Source organism: Rattus norvegicus, chromosome 4 (assembly GCF_036323735.1).
Source record: "Rattus norvegicus strain BN/NHsdMcwi chromosome 4, GRCr8, whole genome shotgun sequence".
In the NCBI taxonomy this organism is placed as follows: Eukaryota; Metazoa; Chordata; class Mammalia; order Rodentia; family Muridae; genus Rattus; species Rattus norvegicus.
Genome location: NC_086022.1, coordinates 70,761,271 through 70,778,146, shown reverse-complemented (window position 1 = coordinate 70,778,146; position 16,876 = coordinate 70,761,271). Strand labels below are relative to the sequence as shown.

The 16,876-nt window shown below is 40.0% G+C and overlaps 1 protein-coding gene across 1 annotated transcript; it reads left to right on the top strand.

Annotated features, from left to right (window-relative positions):
- The first annotated feature begins 7,860 nt into the window (after positions 1-7,860).
- On the top strand, positions 7,861-13,806 carry Prss3bl1 (protease, serine, 3B like 1). Its single transcript, NM_001107856.1, has 5 exons — positions 7,861-7,931; positions 10,223-10,385; positions 11,620-11,870; positions 12,821-12,957; positions 13,499-13,806. The coding sequence occupies exons 1-5, from the start codon at positions 7,892-7,894 to the stop codon at positions 13,646-13,648; spliced, it is 741 nt and encodes a 246-aa protein (NP_001101326.1). The 5' UTR covers positions 7,861-7,891; the 3' UTR covers positions 13,649-13,806.
- Positions 13,807-16,876: the final 3,070 nt, after the last annotated feature.

Here is a 16,876-nt window from a genome sequence, read left to right as displayed (position 1 = left end):
AAAACTCAGGTGACAGCAGATGCAAAGGAGGATGTGGAGAAAGAGGAACACTCCTCCATTGTTGGTGCGATTGTAAGCTGGTACAACCATTCTGGAAATCAATCTGGCAGTTCCTCAGAAAATTGTATGTAGTACTACCTGAGGAGCCAGCAATACCACTCCTGGACATATAACCAAAACTCCAACATATAACAAGGACACAGCTCCACTATGTTCATATCAGATTATTTATAATAGCCAGAGGCTGGAAAGAACCCAGATGTCCTTCAACAGAAGAATGGATACAGACAATATGGTATATTTACACAATGGAGTACTACTCAGTTATTAAAAACAGTAATTTCATGAAATTCTAATGAAAATGGATGGAATTAGAAAATATCATCCTGAGTAAGGTAACCCAGTCACAAAAGAAGACACATGGTATGTACTCACTGATAAGTAGATATTAGCCCAAAAGCTAAGAATATTCAAAATACAATTCACAGACAACGTGAAGCTCAAGAAGAAGGAATACCACAGTCTGGATGCTTCAGTCCTTCTTAGAAGGGGGAACAAAATACTTAAGGGAAGAAATACAAAGAGAATGTGTGGAGCAGACTGAAGGAAAAGCCATCCAAAGACTGACCCACCTGTGGAATCCATCCCATATACAGATACCAAACCCATACAATAATGTGGATGCCAAGAAGTGTTTTGACAGGAGCTTGATAAAGCTGTCTCTTGAGAGCCTCTGCCTGAGCCTTATAAATACAAAGGAGGATGCTCTCAGCCAACCATTGGGTCCCCAATGAAAGAATTAGAGAAAGGACTGAAGGAGCTGAAGGAGTTTACAACCCCATAGTAAGAACAACAATATCAATGTACCAGATTCCCCAAAGCTTGCAGGGAGTAAACCACCAACAAAGAGTACACATGGACTGACCCATGGCTCCAGGGGCATATGTAGCAGAGGATGACTTTGTTTGACATCGATAGGAGGAGAGGCCCTTGGTCCTGTGAAGGTTTGATGCCTTTGTAAGGAAATGCCAGGACAGAGAGGCAGGAGTGAGTAGGTGGATGGGGAGCACCTTCATAGAAGCAGGGGAGGGGCATTGGTATAGGGTGTTCCGGAGGGGAAACTGGGAAAGGGGATAACATTTGAAATGTAAATAATTAAATATTCAATAAAAAAGATAAAAAATATTTAAAAAACAAAAATATACACCTATATGTGCTTAAGATCAATTTAACTCCGTAAAGTTACCTAAAATATGCCAAACACTAGACACTTTTATTCCTAGAAACCTTTTTTAATCATTTATTTCAAATTCAAGAAACTAACTCTTCTGAAGACAAAAGATTGTTTTAATGACTGAAAACATTTAATGACAGTTACTTCACTCTCAATATGTGACAGTTTTATTGATATTGAACTTGACAGGATCTTGGATCAACTTGGAAATAAATCTCTGTGTAATTCTACAAAGTATTTTCTAACTTTGGTTAATTAAGGAGAGGAAGCAAATCTGAGCAAAGCCATTTAATTTGAGCAAAAGCTATTAATTGGATTTGGGCCAAGAATGTATGCAAAGGACACAGCTAGCTGTATAAGTTTGTATCTCTCTATGGTGCCTGACTCTAGATACAATGTGTCCATCAACCTCATGATCTGGCAGGATGCTTTCCTACCATGATTCACTATTTTCTCAAAATACGTGTGAGAGACCCCGGCTTAGCAGCAGTAATGCCATTTTGCAAGGCTGTACTTAGATGACTGGTTCAGGGAAGGGTCAGAACACTCAGAGCAGCTGCCAAACAGTATGTTTGTAGTTTAGCGCCTGACAACAAAAGGGAGAAATGAAAAGCCCCAGGAGAGGTCCCACACCCTAGTGGAGGGCTGAGTCAGCCGTCATGTTCCAGGAAGGTGGCCAGGGAACTTGCCCCCGGGCTGAACCCTCGCCTCATTAGAATCCACCAATTATGTCCCTGTAACCATGCATCTGCTTCTGTATGCTTGCTTCTGCTCCCCAGAACCCTATAAAAAACCCGTCCCTGGTTCCGCAGGGCACGCCAGTCCCCCGAGTTGACTGAAGCTCCCACAGGTGCCTGTGTATCCTGATAATAAACCCACTTGCTGATTGCATCCAGTGGTCTCGGTCTGGTCAATGGGCTTGAGGGTCTCCTTCCCGAGGGAAAGTTCTCTCTGAGAACTTTTCACATGCAAAAATACCTACCTTTCATAAATTGTTTCATTTGGGTGTTTTGTCAAAACAATGATAAAAGTAATTAATGAACACTCTTGAAAAGTAAAGACATCTGTCTTTTGCCATATTCCCCTAGTTGTTTTATTTCAGTCTGCATAGTGAGAAAAGTCACATTTCTTCATCTGATTTCCTTTACCCACAATCTTGTCATGCATCACCAAATTAAATATTTCTTGTAGAATATTCTATAAAAATGTGAGATTATCTGGAATAATCAAGGGAAATTAGGGATGCAATGGGATTGAGGCATAACACATTGATATAAACTATATCTCATATCCTTAGGGATAAGAAAAAAGTCTACGTTCTTAGCTCTAGCTGCCATCAAAAATTCTATACTACATGGCTTCAAAAACCAGCCCAATTTCTCATATTTCTGTAGTTTTCACTAATTTAACAGTTCCAAACATTTTCAAAAGACCTAGTTCTAAATCCTTCTGAGACTCGAGATAAGCATAGCTCTAAGCTCCTACAAATTCACAAGAAGATACATGTTTCCAATATAAAATGATTCAAAGTACACATTTCCATTACTAAAGGAATCAATGAACCAGAGTAACAACACAACTCTAAAGAATAAGCATTAAATCACAAGGCTTTTTTGAAGTGTCTGACGCACATGCTGATATCATCTGAGCTCAGAGAGGCTTAGACAACCCCACCCTGTGACCTTGCCACACACTGTCCATATTCTCAGGTAGATGCAACTCAAAGCCTCCAGCTTTTCTGAGCAGAGAATCTAATCCTTGCTCCTCTAAGGTCTTTATTATAACTTGGATTTTCTACCTCATCTTTATGGGTAGCCCATTCACAAGCTTCCTGAATAGAATCTGATACTGCTCCATGTTCTGTGAAATGCTAGCCTTTTCCTAAAGATCTCTGCAGTCTCTACTATCTCCATTTCTGTCAACATTCTGGTGTTTTAGACCTAACACTAGAACCTCCCATAGGGCTCTGCTTCCAATGTTCAGAATATACTCTACTGTTCATCTCTAAATTTACCTACATTTGTCCTACAAACCAGTTCCAAAAGCCCGAGAACAGCATGCTTATTTTTCTACTGAAACCACTCAAATATTAAATATTTAAAATGTCATTATGACCAACCACTTAACAAAAATGTCTTAATTGAGAAATTAATATGACTGACAGTTTCAGGGGGCTTTTCTTTTGTCAAGGCAGGAACAACATGATGGAATTCATGATAAGCATGTGAAATTGTGGTTTCTTATATTCTCCTGGGCCAAGAAACAGTTGGTCCAGGAATTCTGATACTTTATTATATGCCATGTCTGTTAGGATTGTGTGTGTGTGTGTGTGTGTGTGTGTGTGTGTGTGTGTGTGTGTGTAACATCATTCCATAGACTAGAGGCAGTAGGTAGATGATATCAATGGTCTTACCTTGTGTGGTACCGTACATGCTACAATACCAGTCTCCTAGGCAAAAGGTACCAACTACTGTAATAGTGGTAATAGTGGTACAACTGTTCTTATGGGTAACAATAGCATTCTCATTGGATTTTAGGCCTCCTCCAAAGTGAGGAGATTTTCATTCCTGACTTGGTAATTTGTAGGTTTATAAGTGACGCCATTTGTAGGGTCATTTGGAGTCCTGAGGCCCCTTTGTCACAGGACTCAGGCTGAGCTCAGAGAACCAGACCTTGCTAGACTGCGGGAAATCTGTGGGATACCGCTCTGGGGTGGGGAAGTGCAATCTGTGGTGAGCAACACAGCCTGAGCTGGCTCGGGGTCCCTGGGCCTGTAAGGAGGCCTTGCCATCTGGTTCTCAGGTTCTTGGGCATCTAGGTACCACTGGGATGCTGCGGAATAGCTGAGTACAGAATGGGGGCCTGCAGGGCTGGATCTTTCCCAAGGCCGAGGGGGGAAAAAAAGAGGATGCTACGGCTGGTCCCTCAGGGAAGAGTCTTTGGCTGGTCTGTGGCTTTAGGTTGCAGGCTTGGTGGCAACCACAGCTTGGAGTGCAAGGAGGCTTTCTTCAGGAGATTAGAGGGCGGCTCTGTAGGCAAAGGCCTTCTCTGTAGTTCCCCACAGCACATCCTGATGAAAAGAAACTGTCTGTGGTTTTAAGGCGTTTATTGTCATGGTAGAAAGTGGGTGAGTAAAACCGTACCCCACTTCTCAGAGTGGGCCTGAGATTAAATACCTTTTGCAGAGAGGAATGTCTGGGAAGGAAAGGTGATAGCTAAACCCACAAAGCCTTTAGGTTCCTCATTATAATAGAGATTTGTCTGGAGCCTATGTGACCTGTGATCACATCCTCTACCGGTAGAGGGGATGGGGGGTTTCCCTTATGTGACTGATGGCCACAAATCTATGAAGGGCTGCGGGCTAGTGACTGGCCTCCTTTCCTGGGACTCAGCAGAAACTCCTACCATCCCTCTAGTTCAACTGGGAACCAGGGTGCCTTTCAACTGGGAACCAAGTGCCACAGCAATTCTAGTCAAATGTTCATGGATGGCTAGGAATAGATCCTAGAATAGAGCCTTCTAGTACATTTTGCTAAATTGTCATGTTGTCAAATAGCTTTTGGAGTATTAGTTTATACCCATAGATATGCCATTCACAGAATTGATCATAGAAGTTTCTTTTTTTAATGGGAGCAGTCAGTAAAGAGACTCATAATTGTTCAGAGTGCTTAGACTAAGAGGTATTTTTCATATCACTACAGCCAGCATCACACCACACCACACCACACCACCACCACCACAAACACCACCACTACCACCACCATAGCTCAGGAAGAAGAAACAGAAATATAAGAGCTGGATCATGGGGAAAAGTGCTATGAAGTGTATTATGAACATAACCCAGCTGTCATACTCATCAACCCACAATACCTTCGTAAGATCAAGCAAGACAAATTCAAGGCAAAAATTGAGGAGCTAATCTCCAAGCCCTATTCCTTACTATGGAGACTATTAGAGGAAAATTCTTTTATTTTTTATTGTGTGGTCACTAGTAGAGTTCTCATGCTCCCGTGGCTGGTCTTATAAACACATGGGGATCACTTACTGGACCTAGTGGGCTAAGTGGAGAGATGGTTCAGTGAATAAGTGTGCATATTAATACTCTTTCCAAAACCTTAGGTTCAGTTTCTGGCTCCCTCATAGAGTGGCTCACAACCACTTGCTAACTCCATCTCCAGGGCATCAAATGCTTTCTTCTGCCTCTGTAAGTATGAGGCTGTATGTGGTGCTCAAGTACGCCGCCTCCTCTCTCTCTCTCTCTCTCTCTCTCTCTCTCTCTCTCTCTCTCTCACACACACACACACACACACACACACACACACACACGTAAAATAAGTACATTTAAAAGCAAGAAGAAATCAAGTTGGGAGGGGGCCAATTTGAAGGAGATTTAGAAGGAGCTGAAGGGGAGAAATCATGAATGTATATGATCATGTTTCATTTTATATGTATGAAAGTCTCAGGCACTCAGGCATTAAAACAACAGAAACAACAGTAGATTTATTGGTTTGGACAAAATGACTTTGTGTGAAACTCATGCATTGAATTTCATCCATGGTAGAGACAGAGATTCTATATGTGCTCTTGCCAGACTGACTCTACCAGTGCTTACTATGTGCTGTTAATACAGCCCCCTAATGCTTTGGTATTTTATGTGTCTATCTTTAATTTAATGAGTTTAATAGGAATCTCATATAGCTATCAGGAGAATAATTCAGGGAACTTATAATGCACTCATAACTTTACCCATGAAGGATATATTTCAGGACCTTCACTAAATGCATGACAAGGCAAATAAAAAAAAAGCCTCACATAGAATTTAATTTTATATATATATAATATATATTATATATAATTTATTTATATTATAATATAATTTTATATTTAATTATATATAATATAATATAATATTTATAATATATAATATATTATATATAATATTAATTTTATTTAATAATATATATAGTAATATATATATTATTAAATAAAAAACCAACAGTAGTAACTTTCAATAAAATAATAATACTGGAATTTATTGTAACTATGTTTTGTTTGTTTAATTTTATTTTTTTACACTCTAGTCCCTAACCCCCTCCAGGTCTACCCTCCCAGAGTTCCTCATTCCATTCCTCCTCCACTGTGTCTCCAAGATGATGTACCCACCCTACCCCACCCCTTCCAGGCCTCCCCACTCCCTAGGGCCTAAACTCTCTAGAGGCTTAGGTGTGTCTTCTTTCAGTGAGGCCAGACTAGGCAGTTCTCTGCTGGGTATGTGTCAGGGGCCTTGGACCAGCTAGTGTATGTGCCTGATTAATGGCTCAGTTTCTGAGAGATCTCATGGGTCCTGGTCAGTTGAGACTGCTGGTTTTCCAATAGGGTTGCCCTCCTCCTCAGCTTCTTCTAGTCTTTTCCTAATTCAGCCACACATGTCCCCAACTTCAGTTCATTCTTTGGGTGTATCTGTGTTTGACTCTTTCAGCTGCTTGTTGGGCCTCTCAGAGGTCAGCCATGCTAGGCTCTTGTCTGTAAGCACACCATAGCATAAGTGATAGTGTCAGGTATTGGATCCTCCCCTTGAGATGGATCTCAAGTTGGGTCTGTCATTGGATATCCTTTCCCTTAATCTCTTTGTCATTCTTTGTCCCTGCAGTTCTTTTAGACAGGAACAATTCTGGGTCAGAGTTTTGGACTGTCGGATGGCAAACTATCCCTTCACTTGATGCCCTGTCTTTCTACTAGAGGTAGACTCTACAGGTTCCCTCTCCCCTGTTTGGCCCTTCATCTAAGCCATCTCACCTCCCAGGTCTCTAACACATTCTAGAGGGTCCCTCCACCTAATAATGTTGTTTTGAAAGAAGGTCATGCTACAAGTTGGCCTTGAACTTGTGATGACTCAAATTCTTTATCCCACCCCCCCCCACCTCTACCTCATACTCAAGAACTAATGGCATGTCCAAGTATGAATGGACCTTATTATTTCAAACTTAAGAATTATTCACTTCTAGAATTTTCCACTCACTATTTTTTTTTCTTGTTTACTTGTCTTGAAATCACTACATCACTGATTTCAGGAATAGTAAAACTCCATGTTAATGTGATTTCTACATCCCTTACAGATGGTTAGGTTTAGATAATTGAAATGGCATTATTACTTTGATTTGCTTCTTAACCTACTACGTTTTAAATCTAAAACTATGACTTACACCAGAAGAACAATTTGTCATATTAATAATGGCAATTGTCATGTATGTGTACTACTCTAAGACAAAACAACCAATATACCAAGAATTGGGATTTATGAGAGACCCTTGGAAAATTGTTCACTTGTTAGAAAAAAAACTGTCAAGATATTTGGCTGAGAATCTGGAAACTTGTAGCTGTAATCTGTGACCTCATACTAACATATTTTCTTTTAGGAGGAACAATTCCCACCAGGTGTGTTTGAAACTTCCATTCTCATAACTTTCACGGAAAATGTTATGTCTTGAATATTACTTCACCTTTCACAAAATAGAACTCTAAATTTAGATGTGTTACTTTCCAGTGAAATCACTTTTTGGCACCTAAGAACATGGATGTCATGGACAGATGTAGAGGTATAACAACCCAAGAGAAATGCCTTTTTCTTATTGCCTGGTACAGACCCAAGGAGCAACCATGAAGATTTGCATTTTCTTTACACTCCTAGGAACTGTCGGTGAGTCTTTCAAATTAATGAATCTGCAAGTGTCTTTATACGTAGGCATTTTTGTTGGGAAAATCAACAAGTCTTATTGCTTATGAGGGATGCAAGCAAGGAGATTAAAAAGTAGAGATGTGAGTATATAGTTCCCATGTTTGTTAATGATTAAATCTCACTTGTTGGAGGAAACTCATAGTGTTGAGAATTAATTCAGAGGTCTCATAATAAAGCAAGGTGTTTTGAACGTTTTTGTAAATTCCAGGAATTTGGGAGAAAAGGAAAAGGTAGTACACACACACACACACACACACACACACACACACACACACACACACACACACACGAGAGAGAGAGAGAGAGAGAGAGAGAGAGAGAGATCACAAAGACATATCTCTCCATAAAAACACAAATGCTTATACTAACTTGTAAGAATTCATAACTAATAACTGAAACTAATCTAATCTGTACTCCTTGAAAGGGCAGTGATAGCAAAAGTCTGAGTGTGCTGAACACTGGGGGTGTAGTTATCTATCCAAGAAATTGCAATAAATGAAATATTTTATTTCTGATTGATAAAAGTCTTGGACTGTGTTTTAAGACAATTTTAAGTGAAATCTCTCTAATATAAATTCACACGTTATGCAGCTGTGATAGAAAATAAACATTTAATACTACTAATTAAATTTTAATAATACTAAAATGGTTTAAATTATCAGAATAAATTTTATAATTTAATAAAATTCATATGGGGCTATGAGAAATCTCAACAGACAGTAAATATGAAAATGCTGAATGAATCACTTGATGTTCGAAGGATAGCCAGATAATAATGAAAAGGGTTCAAATAGATTTTTATCATTTGTCTCTGGGTACATGAGGGTGTTGTTTTGATGAAATGAATACCTTACCATATAGTTTATACTGTCCTAAAACTCAGATCCCTGTTAGGCTAGAATTCATATTTAGGGAAATGGTATGAAAAGTTCATGTTAGATTCCAAGAACGAAGTAGATTGAATATTCAAAGCTGTCATTTCTTTATAGCTATGGCTTTAATTTTTCCCTTTCTAATAACTTAGAGATAGCTTTTTTCATTCTAACAAGTTATCAACTACCATATAATACACCAGGACAACGACAACTATTACAAAGATTCCCCTTGTGGTGTGTGTGTGTGTGTGTGTGTGTGTGTGTGTGTGTGTGTGTATGTGTGTGTATTAGTGGGCTCACCTGTGAATGTGAAGACAAGATGTCAATGTCATATCTCTTTCTCTGTTGTCCTCTACATTATATTTTTTGACACAGGAACTCTCACTGAATTTAATTTTTCTATTTTCTGCTTAAGTGACTGTCCAATAAGCTCAGTTATCCCTTTCTCCAGTTGCTCTCCTCCCAACCCAGCATTGGGACTATAGAACATGTTACCATATCTTTTATGAGGATGCTAAAAGAGCTAACTCAGATCTTCATGCTTGCACAACGGACTGTGCCCAATGAGCATACCACAAAGCATTCTATGCTTTTAAGTGATTAGATCTTGAGTGGTGGTAGGAAGACATTTATTTTCCAAAGTTCCTCTGATTTGTATAAATCTGTGGGTAAGTATATGAATTATATGTATGTGCTCATGAATGTATACATGAATAAATATAAATTCATATAATATACATGAATTTATATGATGAACAGGCCAGATTAATCAAAGAATGCATATATTTTAAAAGTACATGGTTATTCACCATTATATAAGGGTCAATATTCAAGGTGCAGAATAATGAATAATCAAAAAGATTATCTAAAGCTAGTTATATTGGCTACTCAGTATTGTTACAAAAACCAAACACCACTTAAAGACAGAAATATTTTGTCTGAGGTTGAAGAGGATATAGTCAAGTTTCTTAAGGAAGTGGTCCTGGGGATGACTCCTAATAGTGGTGGTAGATGGGCAGGCGCTCTATGATACTGGCAGTCAGGAAGCAGAGAAACCGACAGAGCTGGTGCTGTCATGCTCCCTCCTTCCCATGTTGTTCACCCCACGGAAGGGTGCAACCTAGGTTTCGAGTAAGTCTTCCTTCTGCAATTAGACCTCTATGGAGATAACTTCACAAAGACAGAGGCTTGACTTCCAGGTAATTCCAAAACCAGTTGAGCTGTCAATCAAATGTACCCATCACATTGACATGTTTTGATCGTATGGTATAGAAGAACATTGTCATCTCTTTTGTCCTTAGTTTGAAATAAACTTCAGGTTGCATGAAATAACATGATAGAGCCATGTGATAGTGTGTTCATAATTTTCTCTCACAGCTGCTTTCCCCACTGAGGATAACGATGACAGAATTGTTGGGGGCTACACTTGTCAGGAGCATTCTGTCCCCTACCAGGTGTCACTGAATGCTGGATCTCACATATGTGGGGGCTCTCTCATCACTGACCAATGGGTACTGTCTGCTGCTCATTGCTATCATCCGTAAGTAACCGATATCCACATTTTATGCTCTAAAAACCACTTTAGCTTCTAGGCTTACCGAATTCAATTTGGCAAAAGAGTGATGCTTGATAAAGTGTTCTGGTCCTGTGGGACTCATCAGTCATCTTGCAGATTTATGTGTAATACTAATTTGTTATGAAAGATTTATTATAAAAGATGTTTATATCGGTTGGTAACCTTAAAGTTCACTGCTGTCTTAATTATACTAAATATGTAGGAGGATGTTGATGATAGATCCTTAAAAGAAATTAGAAACTGAATTGACCCAAGCCCCAATAATTATAGCTCAATCATAACAAAATAGCATGCTGGGTTAACAAAGAACATATTTCTAGTATAATAGTACAAATAAGTAATTTGATCTCTTCCTTACATTTATTTTGATCCCCCTGACTCTTGCCTTTGGGATCCTAACAACAGGAGAAGAGGAAATGCCAGTCAACCCATCAAACTTTACACCTGAAAATTATTTATAGAGTATATTTGGTTTCTATTCCTATGCCTCTGAATTATAAGCTGATGATGGACTATGAGTCTTGACTAGCAGAGACACTTATGAAGGAATCCTATAACCTGTGCCAGGAATAGTAATGTGTACTTACTTCAGTGATCCAGTGCTTAAATAGACTGTATTGTTTTTGCTCATGATTGAAGGGGCTGGAGAAGAGGATATTCATATTGGATAGTTAAACTTTTTAAATTGTTTCTTATATTTTTAATATTATAATTACATGGTTTCCCCCTTTCCTCCCTTGAAACCCTCCACCCATATATTAGTTTCTTTCAAATTCATGGCCTCTTTTTTTAGTGTGTGTGTGTGTGTGTGTGTGTGTGTGTGTGTGTGTGTGTATGTGTGTGTGTGTATGTGTGTGTATGTGTACAACCTTAGTTTGTATAATGCTACTTGTATGTTTTCTATGTGTCTGTGTGTATGTGTGTGTCTGTCTGATGTGAGTATGTGTACATGTATAGTATGTTACTATAATATTTTCAGAGCTGATAATTTGATATTGGTTAACCAATTGATGGGCTCGTCCTTTAGTTGCTTGTAGTTCTTTGTGTAGTGTTGAGGCTTTGGGGCCTTTTTCCAGTCAACCTTAGTGTGTCTATTAGTGTCATTCCTGTTCAGAGCTATACTCACAAAGTCTCACCAACATGACTGCCTAAGCACAAGCTGAACAATGACACTTAAACTTTTAACTCTTAAACCCAGCCAACTACAGGTGCGTCTTGGAGAACATAACATTTATGAAATTGAGGGTGCTGAGCAATTCATTGATGCAGCCAAGATGATTCTTCATCCTGACTATGATAAGTGGACTGTTGATAATGACATCATGCTGATTAAGTTGAAGTCACCAGCCACCCTCAACTCTAAAGTATCTACGATCCCTCTGCCACAGTACTGTCCGACAGCTGGTACTGAGTGCCTGGTGTCTGGCTGGGGTGTTCTGAAATTTGGCTGTAAGTGTCTCTGTGATATATAAGTAGTAAATATGAGTACTAGGAGTGAATGGCACCTTAATGACAATGCAAATTCTCATTCAAATATGGTAATCAGAGGACAGCTTTGAACTGACCATTTGAGAAATGTTCCTGAAGTTACAAAACTTCTGACGAATCAGCCCATGGAAACAGAAAATAAAATGAACTTAGGAAGATGTCAAGGAGTTTAACTATATCTTGATTATTTGAGCTAAAAACTATAGATACAGAAGATATCTAGAAGTGAGGTTATGGGACACAGTTTAACAGGAGCTGGACTTGAGAATGGTAGCATTGCTAAGTGTAATAGACCAGAGTCTGAGAGATAAGGACTGAGCTTTGCATCATTCATAGAATCAGAAACAACTAAAAAGGAAAGATCACTCTTATTTTTCAAGTCATCTGCATATACTCACAGTGCAGGGCATCATAAGCCCCATTTGTACCATGGTACATCTTTGTACCTTTGTAAATAAAGATAATAATATTCATAGATGCCATAAAAAGCTTTCTAAGCCAGACATGGTGACCCACACCTTTAAGCCCAGCATTTGGGAGACAGAGGTAGGTAGATCTCTGTGAGTTTGAGGTCAGCCTGCTCTACAGAGCAAGACCAGGACAGCCAGAGCTGGTTATACAAAGAAACCTCATCTCACAAAAACCAAACTAAAACCTTCTAAATTATAAATTCTTTTTTAAATTATATCATTTTTCTGTATACATTCTTTTTCTGCTTGTGTGTGTGTGTGTGTGTGTGTTTGTGTGTGTACGCGCGCGCGCGCGTGCATACACCATTCATGCCTGGTACCCTCAGAACCAGTTAAAGCTTCGACAACAAGAGACATGCTCATAAAATTTAATAGATAAAAGAGGAAGTAAATCTTCAGAGTCAGTATGAATAATTTGATTTTCACCTGTATACTCTACAGTTGAGAGTCCTTCTGTTCTTCAGTGTCTGGATGCTCCAGTCCTGTCTGATTCTGTTTGTCACAAGGCCTACCCACGTCAGATCACTAACAACATGTTCTGTCTCGGCTTCCTGGAAGGTGGAAAGGACTCTTGCCAGGTGAGTTCTTGTTGCCTATCTCTATCTCTATCTCTATGTCTATCATGAGATTGTCTACTTCTCTTACCCATCATATTTCTCATATAAAAAAAGAAAATGGTAAATCTCTATCTGTGTCTCTGGGAGGGAAAAAAGAGCTTTGAGAAAATGTATGTGCTTTCTCTTTTTGATATGATGATAAATAAGTGTCAAGGGACCAAAGAGTTGATGCTGTGTAAACTAAACCCAAGAACCCTTGAATTGTAGGGTGGAGTCCCTATGAAAGAGGCAAAGCTTGTGAGTCACATTTGACCTCTGCAGTCTTATTTTTTGCGCACCACTCCCACAATGACTGCAGAAAAAAGAGGTGGAGCCATAAAAAGAACGAAGTAATATAGATAGAGATACTGGATAAACTGAAAACTAGATTTTTTTAAAGAGATAATCAATGCTTTGTGGAGGATCAGTAGCCTGGAAAAATAGCCCCAGAAACATCAATGAACATCTTGAATCCCATTATTTCTCTGGGCATAACCAACTCTATCTTACCTTTGTTACTCAGTATGACTCTGGTGGTCCTGTGGTTTGCAATGGAGAAGTCCAAGGTATTGTTTCCTGGGGTGATGGCTGTGCTTTGGAAGGGAAGCCTGGTGTCTACACCAAGGTCTGCAACTACCTGAACTGGATTCATCAGACCATTGCTGAAAACTAAGTGCCTTTATCTCATAAGGAGTCACTCTGTGATGACCTTTTTCTATGTCTAAAATCTGTATGGAAATAAAATATTTTTCTTTGCTCTAAATGTTTTGAATCTTAATGCTAAATAAGAAATTTGAACAACATTGAGCATTAAAGAGAGTTTAGATAATATTCAGTCTTCCATGTGACCTAATCAGACAATTTCACTCATCATCTGCTATAATCCAGACTCTACAATAGAAATCATGATGGAGATAAGGTTTCCTTTAATAAAATTATTAAAATAAATAAAATTAGTTTCTCAGACTACCCGTGGTGTAAAATGTTCTTCCCCTACACATTGAATCAATCTATGTAGTATACCTTGTGCACATGACATCCCACGAAGTACAGAGACTTAAAATCGGTTACTGAAACTCATTCCAACTGTTATTAGAAAAAGTTTGATAACACACAGGCTGTTCTTATCCCTGATGCATGGCTCCTTGTATAATACGCTGTTCTCTTTGTCTTTCATCTTCAAACCACACATGGACATAGTAGAAGAGAAAACTCAGTATTTGAAAATGTTTGGATTCACAAGTTTCTTACATTTTCCAGTTTCACCTACTCTCCTGTTTCTGTTCTCCATGATCATCTTGTATTCCTGTAACCTCGGGAGAGCCTTTTAAACCCATTTACAGAGTCATCTATGGAAACCCAACCCAGAACAAAAATATAAGCCCATATTGAGAGTGCATCACAGAGGATAAGTCTACAAAATGCAGATGTATTACTTTGGGGACAAACGTTGTTAGGTTATGGACGGGTTGCCTAAAATTTTCATATCTTGCTAAGACACATCACTCTTTGCTTTGGGTCCTTGGAAGCTCTCCTCTAATTTCTCAATTTTTCTCATGGATTACTATGACAAGGTTTTTTGTTTTGTTTTGTTTTGTTTTCTGGTGAATAAAAATTACTTTCATTTTTGTGTCAGCATATGGTGTGATCAAGAGAATACAAAAATTAAAATTGTAAGTCAACATTTACTTTAAATATGAATTCGTTACATTAAATAGAAAATGAACCAATGCCCTGAGCAGACCTTGGGTACTGACTCCACATTCAATCCCACAACACCCAGAGGGAGCCCAAATTTCAGGGGCTCTAGCACGCCCAAGGATCACAGGAGAGGCCACAACATCTGCCTCAACACCCAGAGTAACTGTGTCCCCCAGGATCCAGGGATGCAGAAACCTATGTCCAGCTAGTGTTGTGTCCCTTCCAGTCTGAACCAGTGCCCTGAGCAGACCTTGAGTGCTAGCTCTGTGCCCAGTACCACAAGACCCAGTAGAAGCCAGACTCCCAGTTGCTCTAACACATCCAGGATCAGAATTTGAACCTGAACCCGGAGCAGACCTGGGGTGCTGACTCTACACCCACTCCTATGACACCCAGAGGGAGCCGTACTCCTAGTTGCTCTGAAATGCCCAGGATCACAGGATCACAGAGGAAGCTCAATTCCCAGGAGTTCAGACACAACCAGGAGCACTGGACGTCTAACACACTCAAGATCACAGTTGAGGCCACAATATCTTTCCTAACACCCAGCATAACTGGGAACCTCGGAATACCCAAGATACAATTCCCAGACCACATGAAGCTCAAGAATAATGAAGACCAAATTGTGGATGCTTCAGTCCTTCTTAAAAGGGGGAACAAAGTATTCATGGGAAGAAATATGGAGACAAAGGGTGGAGCAGACACTGAACTAAAGGTCGTCTAGAGATTGCCAAACTTGGGGATCCATCTCATATACAGTCACCAAACTCAGACACTATTGCAGATGTCAAGAAGTACATGCTGACAGGAACCTGAAATAGCTGTCTCTTGAAAGGCTCTGCCAGAGCATGACAAATACAGAGGCAGATGTTAGCAGCCAACCATTGGACTGAGAATGGGGTTCCAAATGGAGGAGTTAGAGAAGGACTGAAGGAGCTGAAGGGGTTTGCAACGCCATAGGAAGAACAACAATATCAACCAATCAGACAACCCAGAGCTCCCAGAGACTAAATCACTATCCAAAAAGTACACATGGAGCGACTGTGACTCCAGCCACATATGTAGCAAAAGATAACTTTGCTGGGCATCAATGGGAGGAGAGACCCTTGGTCTTGTGAAAGCTTGATGCCCCCAGTGTAGGGGAATGCCAGGGCAGAAAGGCAGGATGGAGTGGTTGGGTTGGTGGGGGAGCATCCTCATAGATGCAGGGGGCATAGGATCGGTGGTTTTCAGGGGGGAAACCAGGAAAGGGGAGAACATTTGAAATATAAATAAATAAAATATCCAAAAGAAACCCAATTGAAATCTAAATAAATAAAGTAATCAATGAATCTTTTTAACAAAAAGAAACTGTAATAGCTTTTTGGATTGACTTTTAGTATTTTTTATATATTTTTCCTAATTTGGTTACTTTAGTATAAGATACAGAAATCATTTTTTACTTAATTTAATTTTCTACTAGCTTCAAGAGGCAACACTTGTTTAGGTTTTATAAAAATATCTCTCATAAATATGCATGTTATATACTCAAGTTAATAATATATTCTGAAAAGGCTATCAACAAAAGATAAGGAAAATAGATTAATTAAGAGAAACATTATTGGCCCACACCCGCGGATCCCGGCCCGCAGCAGCTCTCTGCTCCCAGACCCGGTGAGAGAGAGACCCAACCGCCTGGTCAGGTGGGCACTCCTGAGGCTGCAGAGCGGAAGAGACCACCAACACTGCTCACCCCTGCCCACATCCCTGGCCCAAGAGGAAACTGTATAAGGCCTCTGGGCTCCCGTGGGGGAGGGCCCAGGAGCGGCAGGACCCCTGCCTGAGACACCACCGGAACCTGAGGGAAACAGACCGGATAAACAGTTCTCTGCACCCAAATCCCGTGGGAGGGAGAGCTAAACCTTCAGAGAGGCAGACAAGCCTGGGAAACCAGAAGAGACTGCTCCCTGCACACACATCTCGGACGCCAGAGGAAAAAGCCAAAGACCATCCGGAACCCTGGTGCACTGAAGCTCCCGGAAGGGGCGGCACAGGTCTTCCTGGTTGCTGCCGCTGCAGAGAGCCCCTGGGCAGCACCCCACGAGCGAACTTGAGCCTCGGGACCACAGGTAAGACCAAATTTTCTGCTGCAAGAAAGCTGCCTGGTGAGCTTGGGACACACGGAAGCAAAATTTCTCTAGAACCGGGCACGTTCTGTGTT